We start from the raw sequence: 22828 nt of genomic DNA, 5'->3' as shown, positions 1-22828 counted from the left end.
TTGATTGTCAATTATGTGCAAGTGGATGTGTTTTGCTGTTTAAACACCTTTATAACAATCGCGTTAGTTGAGCCATTTGCATCGCACAGATAATCGGATCTGTTGGATTTACAACACGTGAATTCATCCCCTTCTCCCGAAATACATTAAAGTGAGTCGGTGAACTGGGGAAGAATAGAGTAAACTTTAAAGTTACTTTCACAATGTGTATCTGATATGAATAAAACATGTCATCTAATTATAATGGAAAGGTTGTTATTTCCGCTTCTGTAGACATCATTATGCATTTTACAAACTCTAAATTTATTGTTTTGTTAGTACTCGTGTGTATTTAAATGTCTGAAACCTAAATTAAACATTATTATGTTGAAAACACGGCATATGCGTGATATATGAAAAGCGCTGTGCACATCCGTCTCTGGTTTAGCGCCAGCCAAACACATATGAATTTGGCAGTTGATCACGTGATGCGCTGAACATTCTAATCACACCGGTGTGATCGTACGCTCCTGGGGCCAGCCAAGACTGATCACACCGGTGTTAAATAGAGTTAAATAGGTTAAATAGAGACATGCAAACAGGAGCACCGGTGCTCCCATCGGTCATGAACCGTTAATCTCACACAGAGACACTGTTGAACCCCAATCAACCCCAAATCCAGCATAGACTGGGTCGGTGAATGCGGTTTTGAATGTGTGTAAGTGTGTGAGTTTGTGCATGTCAGAGACATTGTAGAATGACAGAGTGCCAGCCGACCAGTCCAGATAGACTCCTACTCTCTTAGAGCGATTTAATTGGGCAGATATGACTCTGATCTTATTACCATGACAAACATTGACACTGTTATCAAAACAGTTTAGACTCCAGGACTTCTCATTGTATCCAAACATACAGTCTTTACTCTTCTCTTTCCTATTAATTCCTTTATATGTCACTGATATATTAGCTGCAAATCCGCTCAATTCAGCCTCCCAGTAACAGCGTCCAGACAGACTCTCTCTACACAGAATCTGAGGAATATCATCAAATCTCTCTGGATGATCAGGATACGGATGATTTTCTGTCACAAGTGTCACCTTTCTGTTGTCCTCAGATAGTGTGAGACGAGTGTGTGCCGTGTTTAAATCCAGAGTGAGATTACATGCATCTGCACAAAAGAAAACAAGATTACAACATTTATAACACAAAACAATAATTTAGGTGTGTTTGCTCTTGTATACATGGTTTATGAGCAGGGATGCACATAACGTTCTTGGTCTGGTTCTCAAGGGAGCACCTGGAGATGTTGCTTGATCTTCTTTTCTCTTGAACATGGTAGATGATAATTTTTTATTTTTATACTAACATTATGGAAACAGACAACAGCAAAGGCTGCTGTCACTTTAAGAAGGAAAGCATAGATCGAATAACTGACACACATCCTGTTTCTTTCTCAACTGTTCACTTGGCATAACCGAGAGAATGCCGAGACAGGTATTTTGACATAATTTTGTGTGTATGTGTCCGTACATGGAATTCATTGGATGTTCAGGCGCTGACTCTCTCTCTCTCTCTCTGCATGTGTGCCTTTCAGGTGTGTGAGGCTGTGTGCACAGATAACAGCTCGCAAGTCCCAATTTTCACCTCTTCTTCTGCATTTAAAATCGTTTGAATGTGTTAATTGGCGAGACAAAACACGTCCAAATGATAAACTTTCACAACTGCGATCCATTGCACCACTAATAATTAAAGAACACACTTATTATCATGATTGCTATCTTACCAGAGATGGAGAAAATCCTACTACAGTAATGTGTCCTTGTGAACCGGTCCTCAAAAATGATGGTACTCAAAAGCGCTTCCTTCCATGTTTTCTGGTATGCAGCATTTATTTTTACCGTGTATGCGTACTTGAGTACCATTTATGTGCACACAAATGTGTATAAGGACATGGATATTACAATGTAAACATGGTTTATGAGGACACTTTGTGTCCTTGTAAACCAAATGGCTTAAAAAAAAAACATACTAAACTGTTTTTTTTTTTAATTCAAAATGCAGACAGTTTTAGGGGTATGGGTAGTGTAGGGGGATAGAATATAGTTTGTACAGTATAAAAAACTATTATGTCTATGGAGAGTCCCCGTAAACCACATATACAAGTGTGTGTGTGTGTGTATGGGTGACCTACATTTCTGCAGTCCTGTTGTAATCATGAACTCTCCTCCATGATCCACACTATAAAAATAAAATAAGTCATTCATTTTACACAATAGAAATAAAAATAAAAACACTGACAACAAATGTTTCTCATGAAATCAAAGAAAACCTTCCACTATGTCCTAAACAGACACAACGCAGCAAACAATGTTTTTTTCTACACTACAGGTGATGCGAAACAATCCTAATTTTATTTGTTAATAATAAATATCACAAAGTGCTTATTTAGACATGCACTATGGTAATACCAAGACAGATATATAAAAATTTTGAAATGACAAGAGGGTAAGATATATATATATATATATAATGTATATATGTATTATTATTAATAAATATATAATACTTATTAATAAAAAAAAATATATATATATATATATATATATATATATATATATATATATATATATATATATATATATATATTAAATATATATATATAATACACACACAAACACACTGATGTATATATATAATACACACACACACTGATGTGTGTTTGGACAGGATGATTGTTAATGTTGAACATACTTAAGTTTGTCCAGTCTGTAGTTTGGATCAGAGAGCAGCTTGACTAAAGATTGTCCTGGGTAATTGTAGCTCAGATCCAGCTCTCTCAGATGTGAGGGGTTTGAACTTAGAGCTGAAGCCAGATAACAACAGCCTTCCTCTGTCATCATACAGCCAGATAATCTGCAAACACACACATACATCATCATCATCATCATCAGGGTCTGGAGATCATCTTAAAAATGATTCACACACAGGAGTGTTCAGATTCCTGTAACTCTGCTTTAAAGGGTTTATTGATTCAATGTGACTTTTTCTCCACAAATCACTGATTAAAGGTTCAGTTCAGCTGGAATAACTTTGAGTTCAGTGTTTTACTCATTAGGTGCGTTCCATTCGACCGCAAGTGGACTGCGAAGTGGACTTCACAGGGTATTTCGCCATATTAAGTGAGATTCCATTCCGAAAGGGAGCGAACATGTTCAGTTCGAAGGGCACTGCGAACGGCATAGGGAATACGGGAACATCGATACATCACTTCACAGGAAGTAGAGAGGTAAAATCACCCAACAGTCATTGCGCACCACGTCACCAGTCAGAACTACGATGGAGCAGAGCCGTTGAAAGAGTTTTTTAACGGCTCTTCGATGAAGGAATTTACATTTTAATTTTGAGCATTCATAAATTTTGTTATATTATACAAACGAAAGTATGAATGGTTATGGCGATGAGTGTTACATTTGCATATTTTATTGTATAAATAGGCATGACAAAGTAAAAGTGTTGAAAAGCAGCTGAGACTCATTTTGTCATTTTTTATTTTACTTTATTTACCTCAGAAGTATTTACTATTCGGCTGCGCATGGAAAAGAAAGTGCACAAGATGAGACCCAGACGGTGGATTAAGAATACATTTCTACAGTTAACCAAAACGAGAATTTATTTTCACATGGCATGCGAGGCTACAGCTTCAAATCTGTTAAGAGTCCATTTTAAATTTGAAAGTTAATTATAATATCTATTTATTTGTATTATCATAATCTGCGCGACACCGTCGTTGACTTTCTTTGATGACGTATGTAGTGTGTTCCAAATGAGTGATTATTGTCAGCAAAGTCCACTTCAACGGATATACCGTGCTCAGGGAGTAGGGAGCAGTGAACACTGCGTAGGGACCCTGTCGAATGGAACGCAGCTATTGTACCAGTGTTGATGGAGCAGGATTTATCTCTTTATAACAACAGGCTGAAACTGGGGTCTGCTGATACTGTATATTACAAACACCCAAGAGATCAGGACCAGAGCAGAGGGCATCTTTAATTGCGTAACCAAGTGAATCTTTTTCTTTTGTTTACCTCAGTATGTTGAGTTGACAATGTGAACTCTTCAGTCCATCACATAGAAGCTTCACTCCTGAATCATGCAGGTCATTGTTACTGAGGTCCAGCTCTCTCAGTGAGGAGTTTGATGATTGTAAAGACGAAGACAAACTTTCACAGCACTCACCAGTAAGGGAACAGTAAGCAAGTCTAAAACAAAGCATAAAATATTGTTCAGTAAAGATGAAGATGGTGGGTTAATTTTTTGTGTGTGTGTGTTCTGCACATAGTATGCATCACATATTGATCACAATTAACATTTTATTGATCAGGAGGTGAACTTTGAAATTTTGCACGGTTCCAGTACTTTTCAAAAAACACTACTGGTTCTAGATAAAAACCGATTCTCAGTTCCCAACCCTACTGTTGTGTCAAGCTAGCACAATAATTCAAGCAAATTTCAGTTGATTGTTGGTGTGTTTTCAGTTCCACTTCTGGTGTGATGGGTGGGTGAAGTGCGGGAAGCGTATACTTTAATAAAGATGTCTCACCTCATGAATATTATAGCAATGAATGCAATGTAAAGCCCTTGTACTACTCATACATCAGATATCATTTCAGAGAGAGAGAGAGAGAGAGAGAGAGATGCACAAAGCTACACGATTAATCTTTAAAAGATTGTGTTCTCAATTTCATCACCCACATGATGTGGGCTGAGAGTATATCTATACACCTCAGAATTCATCCAGCTGCTTCTGTCTTCTGTCACATCATCAATAAACACCAGTGACCCAGTGCCACTGGAAGCCATGCATGCCCATGCAATCCACCATGTTTTAAAGATGATGTTGTCTGCTTTTGATCATGAGCCTTCATCATACTTTTTTTTTTAACTTTCATTCTGGTACAGGATAATCTTAGTTTCTGGGAAGGCTTTCCACAAGGTTTAGGAGTGTGTTTATGGTAATTTTTGACCATTCTTATAAAGCACATTTATGAGGTCAGGCAATGATGCTGGACAAGAAGGCCTGGCTCGCAGTGTATGCTCTAATTCATCCCAAAGGTGTTCTATCGGGTTGAGGTCAGGACTCTTTACAGGCCATTCAAGTTTCTCCACACCAAACTCGATCATCCATGTCTTTATGGACCTTGCTTTGTGCACTGGTGTGCAGTCATGTTGGAACAGGAAGGGGCCATCTCTAAACTGTTCCCACAAAGTTGGGAGCATGAAATTGTCCAAAATGTCTTGGTATACTAAAGCATTAAGAATTCCTTTCACTGGAACTAAGTGGCTAAGCCTAACCCCTGAAAAACAACCCCAAACCATAATCCCACCTCCATCAAACTTTACACTGGGCAAAATGCAGTCAGGCAAGTACCGTTCTCCTGGCAACCGCCAAACCCAGACGTCCATAAGATTGCCAGACAGAAAACGTATGCATGCGCTGACCCCGCTCTGTGATTTTATGTTTCTACCACTTCGTGGCTGAGTTGCTGTTGTTCCCAATTGCTTCCACTTTGTTATGATACCACTAACAGTTGACCTTGGAATATTTATTAGTGAGGAAATTTCACGAATTGACTTATTGCACAGGTGGAAATCACGGTACCAGGCTTGAATTCACTGAGCTCCTGAGAGCAACCCATTCTTTCACAAATGTTTGTAGAAACAGTCTGCATGCCATGGAAGTGATTGGAACACCTGAATTAAATTATTTAGAGGGGTGTCCCAATACTTTTTGCAATATAGTGTAAATAAGATACTTACATGATCCCCAGTGGATAAAATAAGTAAAATTTATCCAGATCATTGTTTTTAAAGTTTTCATTTAATTTCAAATGCAAACCCAAAGTCTTCCAACACACTGGGTTCTGTTGATATATTACAAACACCCAGTACATCAATAAGTAAGCAAAGGACATGTTTAATGGGTCATATGATGCTATTTTAAAAGCTTATAATTTTGTTTATTGGGTGTAATATAAAAGGTTAACATGCTTTAAAGGGCTCCTATTATGCAAAATTTACTTTTACATGATATGTACACAACCACACTATAATGATAAAAATCCACTTCTTTTTAAAAAAAAAAAAATTCATAAGCGGTGTCTCGGAACAAGCTGTTTGCAGATTGCACTTTTTTAACTTTAGTTAGTGAGTGATATTGCTGTTAGAGCATAAACAATGTCTGCAAAGTTAGGATTCTCAAAGTTCAAAGCAAAAGGAAAAACTTTTGCAAGATGACGACGTAAGTTATAATTATACTTAAACTAAACTATACCTGCTTTATCTTCATGCAGCATATATTCTCTGACTCTGTAGACATCTTACTACAGTTCCCACATGAGCGATTTATAGATTATCATGACATATGAACATAAAAGGCTGAACAGTTTGACATTTTCATTGAGTCTGAGGGTAATATAGTGCCCCAGGAATGACACGTTTTTGTAGGCCAACCCGGAAGTTAGCGGCGCACGGGTTCCCTCGGTTGAAAGCCTACTTTTGGAAAATCGCAGAAAATAAGCTCTGTGTTTAACAAAGGGTTATGACACTTACACGTTTTGTCTATCAAGATAATCTTTACAAGTTAACACAACATTTATAGATTTTGAAGCCTAAATAAAGTCATCAGATATAAAACGCTAAGTCGTCTATAAACGGACTACAGCACACCATGGTCGCGGATCAACGTCATCACCACCAAGCTTCCTCAAACTGTATTTAAAAAACAACTTTATTTAAAAACATGCTCGCTGATTATGATCTGTACTGTTATTAATACTTATCCACTTTTTCATGAGAAATGCTGTCCAAATGTCCCTTTTTTAATGATGACGTCCCTTTTAGTAATTTGTTAGCATCCGCCGATTTTAAGACACAGTAAAAGATTAAAAAACTCACAAGTGGGTTATAACTGGTGTGTTTTATGTCATAGATCAAATTTGAAAGTATTTAGAGGCTTTGTTAACCACAGACCTCATTTCAGGCGATTTAGCAAAAACCCATTCAGAAAACCCATAGACTTGACGGCGTTGGAACCGGAAGTCCTAAAATGCTAACTCGCTTCTGGGTTTTGCCTACAAAAATGCGTCATCCCTGAGGCACTCTATCGGCACTGCTAACATGAGCTCTTGAAACTCCACCCTCTTCATAGGAGCATCAGCTCATTTTCATTTAAAGGGACACAAAAACAGCGTTTTTGCTCTAAATTTAACATGCTATAAAAAATTATTTGTGGGGTATTGTGAGGTAAAACTTCGTACACAATTTGGGGACATCAGAGACTTATTTTACATCTTATAAAAGTAGCATTATGTAACCCCTTTAAGATGAATAAAGTTTGGAACTACATTAGAAACAAATTATCTATAATGCTTATAAGAATACATTTTAAAATATAATTAGGAGGTACAATTAGCATCAAGCTGCATTTCAAAATTATGACTATTAATGTCTTCACTCAAAACACACTTTAAACCATCATCGAATTATTGTAATAATATCTGATATGACCTAAAGTGGGTTTTGATTCGATAATTGGCAGAAATACATTCTTTGTACATTTTATAATTGATTGAATGCTAAATCTGCTTATCATTTGTCATCACCATTCTTTATTGGTATAAACATACCATGAGCTGCATAAAAAAGAAACAAAGTAAACATATCATCATTATCATGTCTATTTGTGTTCGTATAGTGTAGAAAAATGTTTCTACATTTTTTTTATATACGGATAAGCAGGAGATATGATTACATGATGACTGACAAATCTAAACCAGGCTTTCATAATCATAACACTCACACACATGGAAGAAAACTGGCAGTGATCACATAATACAGTAAAAAATGAATAGAAATGAAATTCTGTATTAAGAACGTGAGAATAAATCTGTTCTCAGATACCAATGATAATCTCCACCTGGATACTCTTCTTTAGTGTTTGTTTACACTAGTTTTCACAACAGCAGCTGCTCCTGGCATGTGATCTAAAGCTCAAATACTACCGGACCGTTTCATCGCAGAGTGTGCCGAATTTTGCGTTCAGTGTGAAAGGCCTTAAGAGTGAATCTAACAGTATTCATGTACTTTCTGACATCACAGCTGCTGGATGGATCAGTAACGACTGTTCATGATCCAGTTTACAGTCTTTTGAGCAATATTGGTTACAGCAGCAATAAGGGAAAGCGTGCACTCTAGTCTATTACAGTTCATTGGAGTTGTTTCAGGGATATGAAGCTTACCAGTTTATTGAGCACCCCCAAAAAGGCATAAGGTCTGTATATATTTGTTTACTGTTGGTTGTGACAAGTGCTTGTGTAATTTGCTGTGTATGTTGAAGATAATGCAAGGGAGAGAGAGAGTTTATGGATAAGACTTTATTGTTCACTTCTTGCACTGTTTTATTTAGCCCTTACTGTGATTTTCTGAAGTGAAAAAGATGCTTCTTCTTTTGTGTGAAGTACAATAAACTTCATAAAAGTCATCAGGAAAGTTCTTGCCTTCATTCAGACCGGGTCCACTACAACAGGCTTGTACTAATAGCTGATAAGAGTAAGATGAAAACATAAGTGTAATTAAAGTAAACTATACCTGTTCTGTCTCCATGCAAGCATTTATTCTCTAGCTCTGTAGACATCATTGTCTGACTCCGGTTCGAAATGAACACTGCTACTGAGAGTTTGACTTTTTATACTCTTTATACTCTTATTTTCCTCATTTCCACCTTGTATAAAGGGGCATAATAGGTCTCAAAAAACACTGTTTTTCACATACTGTACTGTACATTATTGCATTACCTCTATTCCCAGTCTGTCTGAAAAGTGTTGATTTGAGTTCCTGCTTCTACAAAGCCCCTCCTTCTGAAAAGCTCAGAGTGTTTGCCCAGGTGACCCAGTGTGCTATGACTGGCCAAAAACCTCAAGCATGTCAGAAATGTAACGGCCCTTACTATAATCGCTAGTTTCAGCTTCCAAGGCTTTTAAAGCAATTGTAAACAGTTAATAATGTCATCCCTCAGATTCTGAAAAAGTGAATGATCAAGCAGATCAATTGAAATTTGTAAGCACAACTCACACTGGCAAACTATGTTGTTTACACAAGTAAACTTTTGGTTTGTACTGTTCAAGAACAGCATTATAAATAAATCTTAAACACTGATTCCTAATTTTGTCTGTTTACAGAATGCCAAACAAAGTAGTTTTACTTTTGCACCAACATGGCAACACTACACACACACAAAGACCTGCATAAAGACTGTATGCACAAATATGATTGTACCTGCAAATATGAATGTATCTGCCATTGTAGTGCTTGTTGCATTTATGTGTTACTAGTGTAGAAGCGTCGAAATGACTGTAGTAGGTTAGTTTTCATGTAAACGATAGTATAAGAGTATAAAGTGTATCTTCTTTAGATGATGTGGGACACCTGTCGAGTTTGAACTCTCTGTAAAGCTCTTGGACTGAGCTATTCACAAATGTATGTTGCATTGCTGTCAAATGCATCGTTCAATTTTTAATAGTACTATGAAGAAAGTACACCCGATTTGATATACCATAAATTATGTAAATCAAGCCGCAAGACAAGACAAAGGAAAGTGGAAAACCGCCAAAATTGCAACGCTATTATTGGTGGAGGTTATCAAGAAGGCATTCTGGTCTGTTGTCTTTAAAACACCATGACACACGTCTCTTGGTTGCACAAGTTTCCTGCCGTCGAGACGGACTCTCTTCTTTATTTTCCGGTCATATTACTCTTCAGTGAAACCTCGTTTGAAAAACCCGCCGAAGAACAACCTCCTGAAGAAGGACCAATTACCAAACTGAGCACTCTGAAACTCTAAAGCACCACAACGAACCAATATGCAATTAACTTCTTTAAGATTTTAGATACTGGGTTTCCTTGCTGGCTCTTGAAGGTTAACTGTTGTAATTTGCCATTCTTTGATCATCTCTCTCTTCCTGCCTTTACTTTTACTTTGTATATATCTGTTATCTACTTGTGTATATTTAGCCGTATAACCGTTGTATTATCCATTTCGTATATTAAACACATTGTATTCATGCTTGTTTGTTCTTTGCTCATTCAACAGAAACTAGGTCACTTTAACGTTTCGATCCTATCCTTGCGGTACGTTTGGATGCTAGAATAGGAAGTCTTTCTCATGGCCAGAGAAAAAACCTTCCTTTTATAATATTCTATGAGGAGCTAGCGGTTTGCTGGATAAACTGATAGTTTCTCTAAATTATTAAACCAGAACTAATCATATATGTAACTGATTATAATGCGTTGTAATTAATTCACAATATATGCTTAATTCCCCCTTGGGTCGGTATATGCATCATAATTAATTATAAAGCTTTATGATTTATCATCTTCATATATCCAACCCATAAATTAATAACTGTACAGAATTGCTACATCATTTTAGGTGTTTCAGGCAGGTCTGGATCAGTGTTCTTAGATAGAATAAATCTCTTTGTGGGAGACTTGTAACATTGTGATCTTATACATGCATAAACAGATACATTACACACTAAAAGAAAAGCAAAACATTAAAAAAAAACATATTACTCCTTTAATTTCATAACCAAGTGAACCTTAATCCATTTCTCTTACCTCAGTATGTTGAGTTGACATAGTGAACTCTTCAGTCCATCAGACAGAAGCTTCACTCCAGAATAATGCAGGTAATTGTGACTCAGGTCCAGCTCTCTCAGTGTGTTTGATGATTGAAGAAATGAAGATAAACTTTTACAGAACTGACCAGTGAGATTACAGCATGAAAATCTAAATAGAACAAAAAGAGTACAAATATTCTCATGTATCTTCTAAAAACACGCAATTCCCTCATTTTTTAGTTACACTTATTTTAAGGTGTCTGTGTTACAATGTAATTACTTACAATTTAAGTACTGTGTAATAATAATCATCTACATGTACTTACCATAGGGTTAGGATTGGGGTTTGGTTTAGTTTTAGTTGCATGCAATTATGTATAATTTATTGTTATTACTACAGTAACTACATGTAGCATGTGTAAAAAGGACACCGTCCTATTTCAAACCTCAGTTCTGCATTTGACTTAGTTGACCGTAATACACTTATATCATGTCTTGAAACATGTGTTGGCCTTCGGGGCACGGTGTTGCAGTGATTTCACTCATATCTCACTAATAGGAGGTATGTTGTTAACATTGGAAACCATTCCCTTTATATGCTTCCTCTACGGTCTATATTTAATAAGTATGGCTTCTCTTTTCATCTATATGCTGATGACACACAAATTTATATCCCCTTGAAGTGTGATAATAAACAGGCTTTAAAGATTATTTATTTCAGATTATTTAGACAAATTAAACCTTTGGCTTGCGAGTAATTTTTTAAGCATCAATGAGAGTAAAACTGAATTTATTTTGTTTGGCTCAAATGACCACTGTGTACATGATTTTGACTCATGACTTCTTATTCCATACAGCACTACATTAAGAAATTTAGGCATTTAGTTTGATAAGTGCTGTGGTAAATCCTGTTTTCATCATCTTCGTCTTTGACGTAATCTCATTTCAGTGCATTGGATGCCAGTCAAATATAGAACTGATTTTAAAATTGTATTGTTTGTCTATAAAATCTCTTCATAATCAGGCTCCACAGTACCTATCTGATTTGCTACATCCATACACTCAGTCAAGAGCCACTCAGATCGCCTGATTCTGGTTTATTGCAAGTTTCCAGGGCACGTCTCAAAAACAGAGGTGATTGTGCTTTTTCTGTTGTTGGCCCTAAATTGTGGAATAGTCTACCAATTCATATTCGAGCTGCCTCAACTCTATCTATTTTTAAGTCTACTCTTAAAACTTATTACTTCTCCCTGGCATTTAATATTTCCTGACTTGCTGTGCAATGATCCTTTATTTTAGTGAAACTCATCCATTCTACAGTTTGTGTTTTATAAATTGTGTCTTATTGTTTGTAATCTTCTTGACTGTTCTGTTTTGCATACTCTGTGCAGCCCTTTGGTCGACTTTGGTTGTTTTAAATGTGCTATATAAATAAACATTGTATTGAATTGTATTGTAAAATAGTGTTACCATTTTTCTTCTATTTTTCTTATTACTCGAGTGGCTGCCTTGAGTTTTGAAAACCATTGAGGAGCATGTTAGGTCAATTTATTGTCTTTGGGATCAAATTATATTTTATAGAAAATCCCAAACCTCAGTATGTTGAGTTGACAGTGTGAACTCTTTAGTCCATCAGACAGAAGCTTCACATTTAATTTCCGCAGGTCATTGTGACTCATGTCCAGCTCTCTCAGTGAGTCTGATGATTGTAGAGATGAAAACAAACTTTTACAGAACTCACCAGTAAGATTACAGTCAGCAAGTCTAAAACAGAGGATGAAATATGGTTCAGTAAAGAAGAGATCCAAAATACAAATTTATGCATCAGCAACACTGTTCAGAAACTGCCCAGTCACAGTGGAAAAGTACATACACTACACATACACATACATACACTACACATTCAATTTAATCTCCAGTTACAGAAATAAATACTCACAGAGCTTTTCTGCAGTTCAGAACAGCTGGTATCATTCTCTTTCTACCCTCATCTGTTGTGTTGTACTTCTTCAGATCAAACTCATTCAGCACTTCCTCCGATATCTGAAGCATGTAGGCTATTGTTGAGCAGTGAGATGGAGAGAGTTGATTCACTGAGTGATTCTCAGATTTCACAAACTCCTGAATATCTATGTACAGAGTCTGATCCTTCATTTCCAGCAGACAGAGGAACAGATTGATGCTTCTGTCAGCTGACAGATGGTTAACTCCTTTGATTTTGTCTTTAATGTACTGTGTGATTCTCTTGATGGTCTCTGAGCTGTTCACTGTATGTGGCAGTAGATCCTGTAAGAGTCTCTGCTTGGACTCCAGTGAGATGCCCAGCAGGAACCGCAGGAAAAGATCCAGGTGTCCATTTTCACTCTGTAAGGATTTATCAACTGCTGCTTTTAGTAGCTCATTCAGAGAGTTTTCCCGACGGTACTGCTGATATCCTTCTTTCAAAAACAACTTCACTGATTTCTTATTTTTGTCTACATGGGAGTAAAACACAAAGAAAGCAGCTAGAAACTCCTGAAAGCTCAGATGTATGAAGCAGTAGACTTTCCTTTGATGAATCACAGATTCCTCCTTAAAGATCTCGGTGCAAATCCCAGAATACACTGAGGCATCAGTGACGTCTATGCCGCTTTCAATCAGGTCCTCCTCATAGAACATCACATTGCCCTTCATCAGCTGTTTGAAAGCCAGTTCAGCAAGTTTCACAATCACGTCTCTGCTGGACTTCAAGATTTTCTCTGGATCTTTCTCATCATACTTCTGATTCTTCATGTTGATCTGAGTCAGCAGGAAATGGATGTACATTTCAGTCAGAGTCTGAGGGATTTCTGCAGTGTCATCCTGTTTCAGGAGATTTTGAAGCACAGTGGCTGAGATCCAGCAGAAGACGGGTATGCGACACATGATGTCGAGGCTTCTTGGTCTTCTAATGTGTGAGATGATTCTGCTGGCTTGATGTTCATCACTGATTCTCTTCCTGAAATATTCCTCTTTCTGAGGCTCACTGAATCCCTGAATTTCTGTCAGACGGTTGATGTATTTTGAGGGGATCTGTTTGGCTGCTGCTTGTCTGGAGGTGATCCAGATGAGAGCAGAGGGAAGCAGGTCTCGTCTAATGAGGTTTGACATCAACACACCCACTGATGAAGACTCATTCACATCACAAACCTTCTGTTTGTCTGAAATCATCAGTGTAATTCTGCTTTCATCCAGACCATCAAAGATGAACACAACTTTACACTCCTCATAAATTTTTGAGTCCACATCTTTAAGTTCAGGATGAAAGTCCAATAGAAGTCTATGAAGACTGTACTGATGATCTTTAATCAAGTTCAACTCTCGAAATGGAAGCACAAACATGAAATCTACATCCTGATTGGCTTTTCCCTCAGCCCAGTCCAGAATGAACTTCTGCACAGAGACAGTTTTTCCAATTCCAGCAATGCCTTTAGTAAGAACAGTCTTGATTTGGTCTTTCTCCTCACATTCTGGTTCATGTAAGGGTTTAAAGATGTCATTGCAGTAAATTGGAGTGTCTTGTGTTCTGGCTGTTTTCTCCATCTGTAAAACCTCATGTTCTTCATTCACTCCTTCACTCTCTCCCTCTATGATGTAGAGCTGTGTGTAGATCCTGTTTACGAGGGTTTGATTCTCTTCTAGTTTTACACCCTCAAATAAGTTCTCATACTTGTTCTTCATGCTGATTTTGTGTTGGTCTTTGACTGTCCCTCTGATGAGGGTCTGACGGGGCGTCACTGATCTGATAACATCATCTCTTTTCACTCTGCAGAAACTGTAAAGAAGCATTAAAATAGAGAAAATCATTCAATTATTTTAGCATTATCAGATCTGACGGCCTTATGGACAGCACACCGACACAAACTTAAGTCCTGGCTCATGGTCCTTTCCTGATCCTGTCCCTTTTCAATGCACTTTTGCGACTTTTTTTTGTTGTTTTTTGGACTGGCCCATCATATGCAGAGACACACAGCAGCCCATTGTTATCTGTATTTACAATGTAATAGTACTGTAACTATTATATTATAATACTCCATATTGAACTTGTGATCAGTATGACATCTCTTACTTTACTGCTACAAACTGATAACAATCATATAAGTATGATTTAAACCATGTGAATGCAATTCCACTAATACCAACCTAGTTTTTAAGTCTATTTAAAAGAATGTTGTGATCGACAGTATAAAATGCAGCACTAAGATCCAGTAACAGTACTACAGAGATACAACCACGATCTGATGATAAGAGCAAATCATTAGTAACTCTAATGATGTACGGTCTAAATCCTGACTGAAAATCCACGCAGATACCATTTCTTTCAAAAAAAAAAAAAAAAACATTGCTGCAATGATACTGCCTTTTCAAGTATTTTTGACAGAAAAGGTAGATTCGAGATTGCCCTGTAATTGACTAATTCTCTAGGATCAAGTTGCATTTTTTTTTTTGCGTTCTGAGTCTAATGTGCTGGAAAAGAGAGAGTCAATAGTTTCTGTTGCAATATTGAGTTCTTCTTAGCAATTTGGTATGCTAAGGAGATGAAAATGATCAGAAAGATTATTTATAAAGCAATCTTTAAATTGTGAAAGTGACATGTAGCCAAGTATGGTGTACCATACTTGGAATTTGGACAGCCATTTTTGCTGTGGTGCTCAGGGAGCAAAAGGGGTTACATCATTGCCCATATTAAGCCTATCCATGAAACAAAGTATTACAACAATCAAAACAATAAAGCATTAATGTGTATTAAATAAGAAGGCAGGGTAATTGTATTCTCTTTACATCGCACAACACATAACATTTATACTCACTCATTGTCAGATGTCACTGCTCTATCACTGAGATTAAGGGGATAATCCATGGATCTGTCACTCTTCATAGACACACAGCTGGGTTCTGGATATGCTGCTTCATGTGTGTGAACATCCTCCTCCTCTCTTCTCTCATTGAGTCGGATTTTACATGCAGTGCTAGAATCAGACAATAAAAAATAGACCTGAATTTACTTTGAAGCAAACAAGAGAAACATTTTAAGAGGAAACATTGAAATTCAATTCTTGGATGTGCTTTTCCAATTTTAATTGAATTCTTGCCAGTTACACTAATGACATTTAATACAGGGGTTAACACTAGCACTACCGGAATTCTATAACTACTAGAACTGCCAATAGCGGTCATTTTGACTGTTCATACCAGACAGCAGTGAATGTCATTTTTGTCATGTTATATTTACTTCAAAGCTTCTATGGTCATGTTTTATGAAAAATGTGGGGTAGTTTAAGCATACATAATATAATATGTTCGTGATATTATTGTGAAAGAGCTACTAGACCTCCCACAAAATTGCATGCCGCAATTTGCTTTCCGCAATTTGCATCCGGCAAGCTGGAGATCAAAGTTTTTCACCACAGTTAAAATGTTGTTTTTGAAAGTCAAAATGTCAACAAATATAAAATGAAGCAGAATATTTCGTTAGATAAAAACATATTGTGAATTTTGGAAATGATTACATCTGTCTTTATTCAATACATTTTGACTTTTGGAGTTTACAATGCTTTAGCATTATCGGAAATGTTTGGACCACACGAATCGGAAACAATTTTATGAATTTAATCGAATTTGAAGTGTCCACTCTCCTTTTTTTACGAACCGGAATTATCTCTGAATCACTCTCAGAATCAGTGTCAGACGAACTGTCAAGAGACCAAGAGACATCGCTCCCTGCTCCTCCATCAGACTCTGCATCATCAATGTTCTCAAGCAAGGATAAAGCCTCAGTGACAGTCATTTTCTTTCTTGTTGCCATTTTGATGATAAAGCTAAGTTTCAGCTTAGCAAAAGCATACAAAACTGCCAGAGAAAGGTTGCTAGGCAACAGCTACGCACATCTTTAACGGCGGGAAAAAGCGCTGAGGAGATACAACGCCTGTAATATGTGCGGTCAAATTGACCGCTATGGCCATTCAAGGTAGAAATACTCAGAACTCTTTTGTGTTTTGTAATTTTAATAAAATAACAGTGTTAAAATAAAATTTACATTAATTTAAGAAAAGTCATGGAACTGTAGTTATATGGGTTTTATTTCAACAAAGTTATTACATTGCAAATCTTTAAAACGGTCAAAATTACTGCCTTGGTAGTTCTAGTGTTAAAGCAAAAATCTTTTGACTGAACCCCATTCCAGAGACATACCTATCACACACCCAGTTTAAGAGCTGGGTGTAATTAGGAGTATAATGAGTACATCCACACAAATGAAAGACTGCTCAAAGAACATTGCATTTAAAGAAAGGCAATTTTGATCTGCATTTCTATTGTTTACACACTTTTATGAAATTTCAGTGTTTTCAATCTAATGCTTTTACAAGACTTGAATCTTTGTGATGTAGTCATACAAATAATTAACAATTTGCATAACTTTAACAAGTTTTTATTTCTCAAATAATAAAAGACAACAGAGAATGCTTTTGCCACAAACTTAGCTAATATCATGAACTAAATATAATTTCTGTTTTTAACCTGAGCATTATACTTTAACATTATAATAAGAATTTATAACATTGTTCTAACTCAACCTGTTATCACTGAACAGAAGGAAACTAATAGCACCAGCATCAGAATGAAAAGTGAATTAGTTCAGATATTGTCTTTTGTGTGCTCACGTTTGTTATTTGAAATGTAGGCACATGTCAAACGCACTCAAAATAGAAGGCTCGCGTTTCCCAGGTGCAGCGAGATGAAAAATTCTCAACTTTGATGTTATTGTGTAAAGGCCAAAACTGATCGGTTAGTTCTTGTCAGCTCAGCCAAACAGCTGATCATAGCCACAAATATATCTAGTAGTGAAGCTAATGCAATGTCTAGAAATCAATTTATCCTTTGCTGAAACTTCCTTGTCGTTGTGGAGAGTGCAGTTCATGGTTGCATAGCAATGACAGATGCCAAGGGAGCCCAGTCGCTTTTGAAAGAAAGTCTTCTCTGCAAATCTTTTGTCTTCTCAGGTGTGAATCACAGCATTATTCATGATGATTCACGCCTCCACGCATACGGTGTTTCTTGACAAAAAGTGTCTTAAAAAAACTAAATCAATATATTGTTTTATATGAACGAGTAAGCAGGATTATTTTTACATCATTTTGAAGCAAAAACTTTAGTCTACAACCTCCAATACCCAGAAGTCTTGTGAACACAGATTTAATATAATTTTTTGATCTTATTTCAGTGACTTCAGTTTTTTTGTTTTTCAATAACCACACATAAATGTTATTCCTTCATAAAACAACAAACATGTACATACATTTTCCTCACATATTGACACTTTTGTCATTAATATGTTTATGAACAACTGAAAAAAGCACAAATCTCAGGGCATGTCAAAACTTCTCCAGGGCCCAAAAGTCCTCAGACCCCAGAGGGTTAAGCTCACGCGAGAAGTTACGGAGTGTGTCAAAATTTTGGACAAAAAACTGTGTTTACATGTACTTTGGATGCTATTTAGCAGCGAGTCAAGGACAATACGAAACGTGTTTCTGACATAGAAGACAGCGCAACATCATTGGAAAATAAAGTTAAAGAAACAGAAAAGTTAATGTGGGTGTTGTCCGAAAAGGTGGACAACTTGGAGAACAGGTCAAGGAGAGAAAATGTAAGAATTGTGGGGCTCCCAGGCGATACCCCATTACGTCAGTATTGACGTAACATCGAATGTGACTGACTGAATGTGAACTAATGCCTTCTTGTCCACATAAAGGATTTCCTTTAAAGATTTATGGTTCTATGAGTCTAATTTGTGTTTTTTCTTTGTGTGGTTACCCTCCAGCATGAATGAAACACATTACATGAGAGTGTTTAGTGCTCCATAATGTTCACATCACCAAATTTTGGGTAAAATAGAAAACTACTGAAGTACATTGTAACGTATTAACTTACACAGTAAACTACTCAAGGTAATTAGGTAATTAGTAGCAATACTTAAGAAATTTAAGTACAGTTTTCTTTTTATTTTCACCTCTGCAAGACAGAATTTTTATTATTATTATCTTTTCTCTTCTGATGTTGTTCATGTTTTCTTCCTTTCATGCATTCCTAAATGCAATCAGACTGTGAAGTTGTTTGCACTTGCATCATAAACTGGCTGAACTGGTTTCTACTGTCACGAAAGAGGTGAGCAAAAAAGTTGTTTACCAAACATGCACAGGTAAACTAGTTCTTTGATTAATTATTTAGATTGCTTGATGTTTGTATATGGAAATTCTCAGTTTTAGCTTTTCTGACTACAACTGTACATGCGTTGCATAGTCACCTGAAATAAAGTCAATTTGATTTTAAATCTGATTTGTTCAGCCAATTAGAACAATCACATCAGCTGACTGTAACCAGAAACAGATCATATCCACTTACACAAACAAAGACAACCAGTTCAACCGGTTTGCCGAAACTAACCGTCCAAAAGAACCAGATTGCAGGAAAGTGCGCAGTGTCATTCACACAAACACTAAACACCATCATAGTAACACACATGAAATTTTTAAAATGCAATAAAGATTAATTTAACAACATTAGTGGTAACATAAAACGCTAATGTACATAACTGATTAGAAAAAACTAAGAAGAAACAGTTATTTAAATGAAAATGCATCAAATGTGAAGTGTCATGCAGGGAATTGTGGGAATGTCAATTTATGTTTTTTTTCACTGTAAATTATACAATGACTTTTACTGTTAAAATCATGGTCATTTTTTAAAGAGTAGAAAGACATTAAAGGTGTCCTAGAATGTCAATTTCCCACGATGTAATATACTGTAAGTCTTAGGTGTGCCCAGAATGTGTCTAACTGCCTATTTTGGGGTGGGATTAAAAATGCTCTGATTTGGTGTGTGTACCTTTAAATGCTCCCTGCCCCCAAGCTGGCGACTCCATTAACCCTTTAAGACCTGAAGGCTTTTTTAGAGTTTTTTTTTCTGAGCGACGCACACAAAAGTAAAGACTCATAACTCCAAAACACTAGCAAGGAGAGTCAAAAGTTTAAAATTTTAAGAAAATATAAATTACATTAAATTTGGACATTTACTTGCTGAGAAACAGCTGATAAAAGACAAAAAATATATATAATTTTTTAAAAATAATTTTTCTTTTTTTTTATTTGACATGGAATAACTCAGGAACACAATAAGATCGCTAAAAAATTATTTTTTGGTGATGCTCTCCTATATGTGAGCTGCATCTGGTTCAAATTTCGTGGTCATAGCATGAAAAATAGTTTGAAAAATTGTTGTTCATTTTTTCCGCAGCCAGGTGGCGCCAACGGGCAGTAAACTCCGGTTTAGAGGTGCTTCTCAGCAATCGTTAGGAGTTTTTCAAAATGTTTAGATGCATTAAAAAGATGAGATTCTAAGCTTTAAAATGATATCTATTATGTGTTATTCCACGTTGGTAAACAAACATGGATGGGTCCGGGAACATTGGATACACACTGCATCCCTGAAAGATGAGAGACATGTTTTTAGCCAAGTATGTTAAATCATTTCGTGAGTAATATCTTGTGATCAACGCAATATATTATGTTGAGTTTGCATTAATTTTAATCTTGAGAATCTGCTTTAAGTATTGATGTGCCATTTTTTGTATTGATGTTGCTTTTTTCTTGAAGTTATGAGCACGTATTCAGTTAGCGGCTGTGCATTTTTTGTTGTAAACGCATATTACTCAGACTCATTAGAGGGTGAAAACAACGCAACAGAAGCATGTTGGAGGCTTGATATGAAAGTTTAACGTCTCTGGTTTTGTATGCAAAAAGATTTTTTGTGCTACTTATATGGATTCAATTTTTATTGGCTTTTAAAGAGAGACACGCAAATGGGAGCGCTGACGCTCCATCCGGTCTTAAGGGGTTAAACATTGCATAAATACTACAGAAGTTCACAATATAACTCTCAAAATGGATCTTTACCAACTGTTTGTGTTCTAGCATATCAGATCAAGTAAGTATGTCATGTATTATGTGGATGTTTGCTAATATTTGATTCTGAATTAGTTTGATAGTGTGTTGCGGCTAACGGGGCTAACGCTACACACAGTTGGAAAGATTTATAAAGAACAAAGAAGCGTTTATGAATTATACAGACTGCACATGTTTTCGGGTTCAAAATGAAAATAACGACATGGCTCTGGTCTCCGTGAATACAGTAAGAAACAATGGTAAACTTAACTACATTTAACAGTACATTAGCAACATGCTAACGAAACATTTAGAAAGATAATTTACAAATATCACTTAAAATATTATGATATCATGGATCATGTCAGTTATTATTGCTGCATCTGCCATTTTTGCTAGTGTTCTTGTTTGCTTGCTTCACAATACCTGCAGAAAGTCTGATGATTCAACTGTGCATCTCCAGACGTTAATACTGGCTTGTCTAATGCCTTGAACATGGGCTGGCATATGCAAATGTTGGGGGCGTAAATAATAATGATCCCGACTGTTGCGTCAGAGTCGCCTGTTCTTCCGAGGTCTTTTGCACAAATCAAATTTACATAAGGAGGAAACAATGGAGTTTGAGACTCACTGTATGTCATTTCCATGTACAGAACTCTAATTATTAAATTATGCCAAGGTAAATACATTTTTTTTATTCTATTGCACCTTTAATTGATTGTATGGCGACTAAATTACTTTACACACTGAAGAAGGCATGAGGGCCAAAATGTCTCTTTTTTTTCTATCTTGTGAAATAATAAAAATAATGAATTTTGATATTTGATTGCAAATCCACATTGAATATCTTTCTTTATCATTTGGATACGTTTTTGTGTTACACACAAAAATATCAAACACATACAACAGTTACGTAATTGCCCATATAAAGCCTTTCCAGAAAGGAAAGGAAAATCAATAAACAATAAAGCATTAGCCTACATTTAATACATTAGTTAATACATGTAGGAAAGGGCAAATAAGGAGGCAGAGTAATTGTATTCTCTTTACATCGCACAACACATCACATTTATACTCACTCATTGTCAGATGTCACTGCTCTATCACTGAGATTAAGGGGATAATCCATGGATCCGTCACTCTTCATAGACACAAAACTGGGTTTGGAAGATGCTGTTTTATGTGTGGTAACATCTTCCTCCTTTTTCTTCTCATTGAGACTCATTTTACATGCAGTGCTTTAGAAATAGACAATAAAATTACACCAGAATTTACTTCTTAAGACATACAAGAGGAATAATAAAAAGAGACAGACTCATTAACAAGTTCACATTCTGAGCTACAAAGCTTTGGATAAAAAAGAATTCCCATCAATCGTTTCAGAAACTTCATCAGCAAGTACTTCAAGGATGCAAGAAAAACTCTCAGTAATGTTACGTTCCGTGATTATGTAATTAATTGTGTATTATGGTATTGTATACTGCAGGGGTGGCAAACGTCTGTTTTGGAGAGCCACAGTCCTGCTTCAACCCTAATCAAACACACCTGAACAAACTAATCAAGGTCTGAAGGGTTACTGCGTTCCACTCCACTTTAAGACATGCACTCACACACTTCCCAAAGCACTTTCCCTCAGGGGAATCCCTGCCACCATTTTGAAGTGTGTTCCACTTCATGAAGTGTATGAGGGAAGTTTATATGGACAGACCCTTGACCCATTACAAACAACTCTGATATGAATTTTTTATTTTTTTTTTTAAATATCTAAAACAACCCAAACACATATATACATATAGAATGCTCCATTAACAGTTTCGTAAGGTAACAAAAAATGTAATTAATAAATAAACTCCATAGCAGATTCCAAGTGATCAATGGTTTAGGATGTTCCAACATAAGCAATCACGTACATCTGAGTCAACAAAACTGAGGGAAGTTAGCAAGGGAAGGGCATAAAACAAATGGAACCCAGCCCAGAAAGCTACAGGCAGATTAGGGTTAGAGCTGAACTCTGCAGGACTGTGGCTCTCCATGAATGGAGTTTGCCACCACTGGTATATTGTGTGCTGTTGTGCTTTTCTTTCCCTCTGTCTGTGTGTCTCTCCATTATTTGCCACTCTACCAGGTATAGAGGAAAGAGTGGTGATTGCTCACACCTGCTGCTTGTTACTGTGGAGAGGCTGCACGCTTAAACGTTTATTCAAAGTGAATTCCATA

General features: G+C 36.5%; 1 protein-coding gene across 1 annotated transcript; it reads right to left on the bottom strand.

The window, feature by feature from the left end:
- Window positions 1-602: 602 nt before the first annotated feature.
- LOC137025279 (NACHT, LRR and PYD domains-containing protein 3-like) lies at window positions 603-21836 on the bottom strand. The gene is made up of 9 exons (XM_067393293.1): window positions 21691-21836; window positions 15485-15643; window positions 12595-14439; window positions 12249-12419; window positions 10654-10824; window positions 4065-4238; window positions 2731-2892; window positions 2171-2217; window positions 603-1147 (listed from the first exon to the last, which is right to left on the bottom strand). Exons 1-9 carry the CDS (start codon window positions 21834-21836, stop codon window positions 603-605), a joined length of 3420 nt encoding a protein of 1139 aa, XP_067249394.1.
- Between the last annotated feature and the right edge of the window lie 992 nt (window positions 21837-22828).

Source organism: Chanodichthys erythropterus, chromosome 8 (genome assembly GCF_024489055.1).
Source record: "Chanodichthys erythropterus isolate Z2021 chromosome 8, ASM2448905v1, whole genome shotgun sequence".
NCBI classification, from domain to species: domain Eukaryota; kingdom Metazoa; phylum Chordata; class Actinopteri; order Cypriniformes; family Xenocyprididae; genus Chanodichthys; species Chanodichthys erythropterus.
This window is presented reverse-complemented; position numbering and strand designations above follow the sequence as displayed.

What these genes read in the sequence shown, in the direction of transcription:
- LOC137025279 (XM_067393293.1), bottom strand. Translation starts at nt 21,836, where the DNA reads ATGAGTCTCAATGAGAAGAAAAAGGAGGAAGATGTTACCACACATAAA. An exon ending in TGTCAACTCAACATACTGAG is followed by an intron (nt 10,825 to 12,248) that starts GTTTGGGATTTT and finishes TGTTCTATTTAG; the next exon opens with ATTTTCATGCTGTAATCTCA. An exon ending in TACAGACTGGACAAACTTAA is followed by an intron (nt 2,218 to 2,730) that starts GTATGTTCAACA and finishes TTATTTTTATAG; the next exon opens with TGTGGATCATGGAGGAGAGT.